The following is an 8,162-nucleotide window of genomic DNA, read 5'->3' as shown; positions in this document are numbered from 1 at the left end:
ATAAAACTCAAAACGCTTAAAATTAGAAGAGTTTTACAATAATGCTGTCCACTGCTTACGTTAATCTAAATATTAACCACGAAACTTTTTTTTTTAATTTTTGAATGGCGAACTTTTGAAATGGTCTAAGCACAAGAGTGCCGCGCGCGCAGAAGACGAAACAGACGCAGTAGTCATCAGAGCAACAGTTGATTGGCAGTTCCGAGAAGAAGCTGTGATTACAGACCTCCTTGCTGCAAATAGGCGTGGAGAAGTGGGCGGGGCGAATTAAGCAATGTAAACACGTCTAAGATTTTATATACAATAAGTGCACATGTTGCAAGGTCATAATAACTAGTGAATTGGACGTCGCGAGCTAATGCGAACCTCATGTACCCGAACCAAGTATTGGAAACATGTTAGCATGCTCATGTAATAATTGAAAAAAGTCGGAGGATACGAAATAATTTGTAGCATTTGTTTTGCGTTACAATAAACGACACATGTCCTTCTAGACCTGATGGTTCTCACGGAATTATCTACAATGATTCCTCAACAAGCTGAGGTCAGTAGTGGAGGGGAATATCACGAGCTGCAGACCCAGGGCGCTCTACTGGTTAGCATCAAACAGGAGTACTCGGAAAACTTTACACAAGAAAATTACTCAGGGTCGGACTATCCGCAAGGAAAAGGCAAAAAAAGAAAACGTTGTGACAAATCTTGTGATAGTTTCTCTGACGTTTGTTCTCCGGCTACGTCGGAGGGCTCCAACGATGGTCCAGTACAAAAACGACCGAAACACAAGGCTACCAAGTCCTTTGCGGACGTACTTACACAGAGAGCCATGGCAAATGTACGAGAAAGACAACGGACACAATCTCTGAATGAGGCGTTTGCTCAACTGAGAAAAATTATCCCTACCCTTCCTTCTGACAAACTTAGTAAAATCCAGACTTTGAAGTTAGCTACGCGCTATATAGACTTTCTATGTCAGGTTTTACAATCTGAGGACACAGGGTCGTTGGAGGGACAGGGAGGGTGTTCTTATATGGAGGAGGAAAGAATTGGGTATGCTTTCTCACACTGGAGAATGGAGGGTGCCATCAGTGGTCCAGCTCAGTAATTCTGGTCAGGTATGTGTCTAATTTACAAATTTTAAATCTTGATTGTGGATATTTGCCATGCCTTTGCGACTTTTTACGAAGTCTTCCTTTATAATGAAAATAATGATAAAACACTGTATTTCTGAAGCTGATCCAACAATAAAAGAGGATAAATTAATGTATTTCTTCTAATACGTTTATGATGCAATGTTACGAGTTTTTTGTAAATTGATAAGTACATATTGATAGTGAATGTTGTCAAAGACGGAAAATATAGTGAGCAGGGCATGAAGAATGACATTTTTAAATCTTATTTAGAACATCATGCCTCTTGTTGAAAGTTCATTTTATATTAGTTGAAAAATTCAGTTTAAACCGAATACCTTGGAAATCAAAACCCATAATTGTAGATACTTATATTGTGGGGGGGGGGGGTCATTTTTGGAGGGAGGGGTGTGCATGTACCAATACAAATGAAACGAGAAAACGTTGATATGGTTTTTACTAAACTTTTCACATTTCCTGCACAAACTGAAATAGATTTAATCACCATGCAAAGGTTACAGAAAAATGACGATTAAAACTGTCATAAATATCTACCTAACGTATTCAGCGTAGAATTGTACAGAAGAAAAGTTTTTAATTCTTTTTGCTTTCTTCAAAAAAAAAAATACATAGTATCATCTATTTACACTCAATCCATAGTATTTTTCTCAAAGACATTTTACTTGAGAAATTTTATAATGATTTTTTTCTTAAAGCTTATCCATCATTAATTATTAACAATAAGTTCTAAGATACACTAGAAAAACTTTAGATGCAAGCACCTTTTCAATCTAGGAAGACCAAAAACTTGCAATAAAATCAGAACACTTTGTTATGAATATTTAGCTACTTGGTTTTTCATACGGTAGTACAAAGTGCACTCCCTGGCGATATCTTGGCCAGATGGATATGGCACTCAGTATATTAACAGGTCACTGGTAGATATTCTTAATTAGGTGAAATGCGGAGCCCCTGCTGTTAGCATTAGCGCTGGGTCCACCCTGACGAAATCTCGCCCCAGATCTCATCAGGGGGTCAAGGGTCAATCTATCATAAATCTATTGAAATCCCATCATACAGAATTTTTTTATCAATGACCAGTGACGACAATATGGAGGCTCTGTTCGGAGCGGCAACGATAACAAAGAGGCAGCGAGTTATAGGGCGCGGAAAGATGACAAGAACGCAGAAAAAATAACGTGTAAATCAACAAAGCCCATTAATCATTTCAAAAGATAAAAATCGGTATCATACGATATATATATATATATATATATATATATATATATATATATATATATATATATATATATATATATATATATATAGTACACTAAAAAAGGCCAGCACTCAGAACATTTTCAAATTTGAAATAAAATGGTATTCACCACTGGAAGGTACTTATTTAACATATTGATTTTTCTTTTTTTCATTTTCTTTTCTTTTACTTCTTTCTTTTTTCTTTCTTTTTTTTAGCAAAAATAAAATAAAATATAGATGTAGGCAGTTTTTTTTACCCTCTGTAAGAATATCATACATGTATATGACGTAATCGAATCGTTTTCTTTTGCGCACAAACATTCCACTCGGAATAATTCCTCAGAAACATTATTTTTCTTTCATCTGCAGTAATTAAGCCGAGTACTTTTCTTTTAATTACGACACAACTCGACTTGGGGATGAAGGAATTCTGGTTAATAGGTACTTAATTATATTGGTCTCAGTTTTAACTATGTCAACGTCGAAATAAAAATCCATCATTTTATCAAAGGATATATCAAGACTACAGTGTTAGAAATTCTCAATTAATGCTTTTCAAATCTACACTAATATTCTTGATTCTCAAATGTCAATAACATGAAAGTGATGAGAATAACAGCCAGCAGAAGTAGAAAATGTTCCCGAAACCAATAAAGCCCCCAAAATATCCCCCTCATCTCAAAGACAAGTACAAGAAGCGTTGATTAACGGAACAGCTGCCAGAGAAAGTCATTTACTAAAAGCAAAAAACTGAGGCTGTGTGTGCGTGTTTTATTAGCGAAAATGACCCTCTTTCTTCCCAGAGTGCACGTAAAAATTCAATTTCCCCTATATTTTTCAACAAAAGCAATTTTCAACGGAAATGGAAATATTTAATAATTAATAATAAAGAAGAAATGTCGTAAAAGATTCTTTTAGTGTCAGAATTATCGAAAATTAAGTATTTACATGTATGTACCATTTATGAAATAATGAAACCATGCAATTTTTTTGGTTAGAAAAATTGTCAATAATCCTCATACATTTGTTTATGAATACGAAATGTCATTTATCATTGTAGATACATTCAGCATTACGTTGAACTGTTTTTGTACAAATTACAACGATTGGGAAAAATGCCGTCTTTTTGACGATAACAACAATTGTTACATTGGATTACCAGGTGCGGGAATTTCAGTTCGACATACAAGAGATTACAAGTTGACAGTAGGGTAATACAAAAGACAAGATTGGACACTAGATTTCTTCTGTGTGCAGCTAAAACGGTTTGATCAGTGTTGGGGCGATAACGCACCTGTCTAAGGCTCAATGCACGTGCCGGCACGGATAGCGGATCAAGCGAACTCCCGACTAGATTTCAGGAGAATCTGTGATTATGAGAAACGAACCTAATAAAATCATTAGAGTTAATAATCCTACGGATTCATTCATCCCTCCTTCAGGTGCACATAAAAAGTCCTCATACATTTGTATTTTTTGCTACTATATACATATACGTATTTCCATCATGTTTATCAGACCCTGGATGCGCAATGAACATGTGTATATGCACATCTTTTTTTACCTTTCCTCCGTCCAATGCATCACGTGTATCGTGAAGTTTAATCACAGACTTTGTCATGAAGCAGTCTCGGACCATATCATAATGATTTCATTTTGGATAGCCGTCTTGTGAATATTACACCATGTTAATATATTTATATAATTTTATACAAAACCTCCAAGTGTGTTTGTGTGTTGACTTTTTTTTTCTTGAGATTAAAATATATATTGCAAGGCTTCAACTTATTTTCTTTATACACAACTCTTCCATCCCCTTCATGCACAACTGTAAAACAAGACTTTGTTTGATCGATGACATTCAATTCAGCAAGCGTCTTTAGGTCCATCATATAATTAAAGAGAAACAATTTCAGCATACCCTGCGGGACAAAAGACAGAAATGACATTTTAACATAGCGATTTCATTTAAACAATAAAATGTTTTCTTTGGTTGTTAGTATGGGAATTAATGTTGCAGAAAAAATGCATAACCCGCGTAAGCTGGTTAATATGTAATTTTTTCTGTAATACATGTAGCTGCAACGTTAATTCCCATACTTACAAAGAAAGACATTTTATTGCTTATATTTATATCTGTACAAATGATCATCTTAAGTAGGATTAGATAGATTAAATATTGTATCATTGATATGTACATGTACAACATTGTGCGTTTAATTGACGGAAGGGCCACTGCTAAAGAAATCTGTACAGGTGATATGCTTAGCGTGTTTACTGACTGATAAACGACAATGGTTTTCTTAAGAAACAAAAGAGAAAATATTCAGTGGATGTAAATATAAAGGAATAATAGACATTAATCCTTGTTAGAGTTGCCTCTCATATCAGAGGAGCACTTTAAATTTCTATCGGAAAAGAAACACTGCTATACATCTTTGTAGTCAAGATTTTTTACCTGAAAAATTAAGGGTCCAGTCCACATTAAAACCTCTGACAAGACAATGGTATGAATTTGAAAATAAATGTACACGCAACATTACATCAATTTGGGTGCATGAACACCTCAAACTGTCACGTGTCTTTACCTGTTTATCAAAGACTGATTAAACTAAATAATCTGTTGTGGACCATCCGATATGACAAACACCAAAGACCAGTTTTGGTTAATCACTTCGAATCCAGTATGCGGAATATTTGATTTAGTACATCTGCAACAAAAAAAGACATCTAACGATGGGAGCCCTCCGGGTTTTTTTTAATACATGTATGGGCGTTGAAAAAAATAATCCACATAACTCGTCATCACATTGGTCTATAGTGTATGTTCCAGAAGACTACATATAGATATCAAAAGAGGGGGAGCTAAGAAAGATCTTTTTAAAATGTATATCAATTATTCTTCTTTTATACTAATATCTTTCAAATTATTGTTTCATTATCTATTGAGAATTCTCCTTTTCAAAGCAGATTTGTAGTGACAACTACATACAATCTATCGTCAGAATCATCTTGCAACTTTAAAATCTTAAAATTTTATTTCACATCTTCTGACCTTTCAAAGATGAATTTTTCAGTGTTTAAAAAAAATAGTCATGGTAACTAAACAGATTGGTAACTAAGTAAATTGTTGTTTGAAATGTTTATAAATTGTCTAGTTGCTAATTCACCGGGGTCAGTAAATACATTACAGTCTAGAAAAGACTTTCCTCAACCCAAAATAAGCAAGTTGTATCCATACATTACATCTATATGACGATTTATTGCATCTTTACTTAATAGCTTTTCTTGATTAGGATTTGTGTGTTCATATGTTTTTATGTGTGTTTGCGTGTGTGTGTATGTGAGAGAGAGAGAGATAGAGCAAGGGAGCGAGGATGGATAAGATTTTAGTTAGATGATATTCTTTTCATTTAAAAACTATCCATACGTAATAATTGCTAAAATGAAAGTTAAAATCTCATGACTGCATTTTCCAACATTCTAATATGAAAACGACTTTCTTTTGTCTCTTCAATCAGTAGCTCTGTGAGAAAAATCTCTCCCGACTCTGACAAAATCAACAAAAACATTCCATAGCCGTGTGCTTTAGCTCTGTTTCGTCTGAGAAGACATTCTTCTCTAAATGTTAATGCTCTTGGAATTAGCCACATTTTTCTAGTAGAACTGCTTTAACAGTAACAGTTTGACACCGACAGTTCTTTGTTGACTTGAAAACTGCAAGAAGCAAAGGGGATAGAATTGATATTGACAGGTGAAATTACACAGCAGAAGATCTCTGCACGTTAAACAAAGTTCTGGGAATTGAGTGTCACTTAGGATTAGTAATACAGTACGACTCAATCAGTTAAAAAAAGGCATTGTTAAGGTTTCATAAGCCAATAAATGATATTCTCATCCAGTGATATATATTTGAAGTGAAAGCAATGCTTACAGATTATAATCATTATATATATATATATATATATATATATATATATATATATATATATATATATATATATATATATATATATATATATATATATATATATATGATTATAATCTGTAGGCATTGCTTTCACTTCAAAGAAAGGAAAGAATTGGGTATGCTTTCTCACACTGGAGAATGGAGGGTGCCATCAGTAGTCCAGCTCAGTGATGATATATATATATCTATATCTATATATATATATCTATATTGAAAATTGTATACCTTTGATACTCAATAGATGTTAGTTTAATTTGTCATAAGATATGCAAATATGGTAACTTTCCATTGCACTGTCCCGTGGTACACTGTAAAAATTGTGTTTAGGAAATAAACACTTCTGTTACATGTTTAGATCTAAACGTGTATAGTATTGTGTTTAACAACTAAACACTTATGTCTTAACATGTTTTATATCTAAACGCGTTTAGAAATTAAACACGTTTTACTGGAAAGTGCAGAGTTATCTTCCCGGAAATGACACACATATATTTGAACGTTAATTTGAGCGGCTATCTAAACAAAGAAAACACAACAAGATAAGGTGATGTATCAATGAGAGTTATGACAACCCAAAGGATAACCATGACGAAACAGTGAAATACATGAAAGGACATCTTGTCACTGCAATACATTAAAGGTTTGTTTTCTTCTTCTTTGAATTAATTAACCACGATGAGCAACGTAAATAAAGTTGACTTGGGATATCTTGAATTCGTTACTAGACTTGCAGGAGAGGAAATAATATTAAATGTCATTAAAAACATCTATATTTATATCTAGTTTCACTAAAATTTGAATAATTTTGTTTTTCTAAGTAATGTAAAATATCAGTGATGTGTACTTTATCTAAAATCTGGCTTTCTTTACTTCAGGTACTGTAGTCCAGATCGAACTCAAAATACACGTATCAGAGTACCTGGTGTCATCTTCAAGTGCAATTTTGTTGTTCCATAATCAACACTTTGAAACTTCATTTGTTGAAGACTACTGAGTTAATTCGATCGACAGTGTTTACAATTATGCTCGTGCATTCGAAATGGATTACCTTCTGGCAGTTATTGATTGGATATAGATTATAATACGTGGTGCTTTGGGACTTGCTGAAAGTTAATAAAATTTGATATTTTTGTGATTGACATGAGGAAAACTCTGCAGCCGATTCAAATAATAATGATTATAATAAATATATATATATATATATATATAAATATACATTTTGTATTTTTAATTTAAAAATTCTTTGATTAATATTATTTTCTTAACAATTTTGAAGATTAAATGTTTGTTATCTGTGTGTACGTTATAAATTATGTGTCATTCTGATTGAGACTAATCAAATCTACTCAGTTCTATATATTGGTGACATATTTTGAAAATTTTGACAATTCTGCTTATTTAAAAAACATATACTTTTTGTGCCTAAATTTACGACAGTGTTTTGTTTTTCTGCAGGTACAAATTATACTTATGATGTGTTTAGATTTTAAACACATCTGCTGTTATGTGTCTAGAATTTAAACACTTGTGTTTATGTGTTTAGATATGTTTAATTTCTAAGCACACAAGTGTTTAAATTCTAAACACTTTCTAAGACATGTTTAGGAATTTTACATGTTTAGAAATTAAACATATAAAAAAGGAGGTGACAAGAAAGTGTTTAGAAAAGTGTTTGAATTGTAAACACATTTTTTACAGTGTATCTTCTGCAATTTAGTGGAATATATTTATTCAGTATATATTTGTGTATATGTATATGTAGATCTCTGTCTTTTTTGCATTATAGTATACGGTGGTACTTATTT

The 8,162-nt window shown here is 32.9% G+C and overlaps 1 protein-coding gene across 1 annotated transcript; it reads left to right on the top strand.

The window, feature by feature from the left end:
* The first annotated feature begins 324 nt into the window (after positions 1 to 324).
* LOC133188464 (twist-related protein-like) lies at positions 325 to 4,171 on the top strand. Its single transcript, XM_061323904.1, has 2 exons — positions 325 to 1,112; positions 3,448 to 4,171. Exon 1 carries the CDS (start codon positions 500 to 502, stop codon positions 1,100 to 1,102), a length of 603 nt encoding a protein of 200 aa, XP_061179888.1. The 5' UTR covers positions 325 to 499; the 3' UTR covers positions 1,103 to 1,112; positions 3,448 to 4,171.
* The last annotated feature ends 3,991 nt before the right edge of the window (positions 4,172 to 8,162 follow it).

This window comes from Saccostrea echinata, unplaced genomic scaffold (assembly GCF_033153115.1).
Source record: "Saccostrea echinata isolate AGI-Se365-2 ecotype Australia unplaced genomic scaffold, CSIRO_AGI_Sech_v1 ptg000016l, whole genome shotgun sequence".
Taxonomy (NCBI): domain Eukaryota; kingdom Metazoa; phylum Mollusca; class Bivalvia; order Ostreida; family Ostreidae; genus Saccostrea; species Saccostrea echinata.
The sequence above is the reverse complement of the archived record's forward strand: the minus strand, read 5'-3'. Positions and strand labels throughout refer to the sequence as shown.

Coding starts and splice junctions, on each gene's coding strand:
- LOC133188464 (XM_061323904.1), top strand. CDS start 500: ATGGTTCTCACGGAATTATCTACAATGATTCCTCAACAAGCTGAGGTC.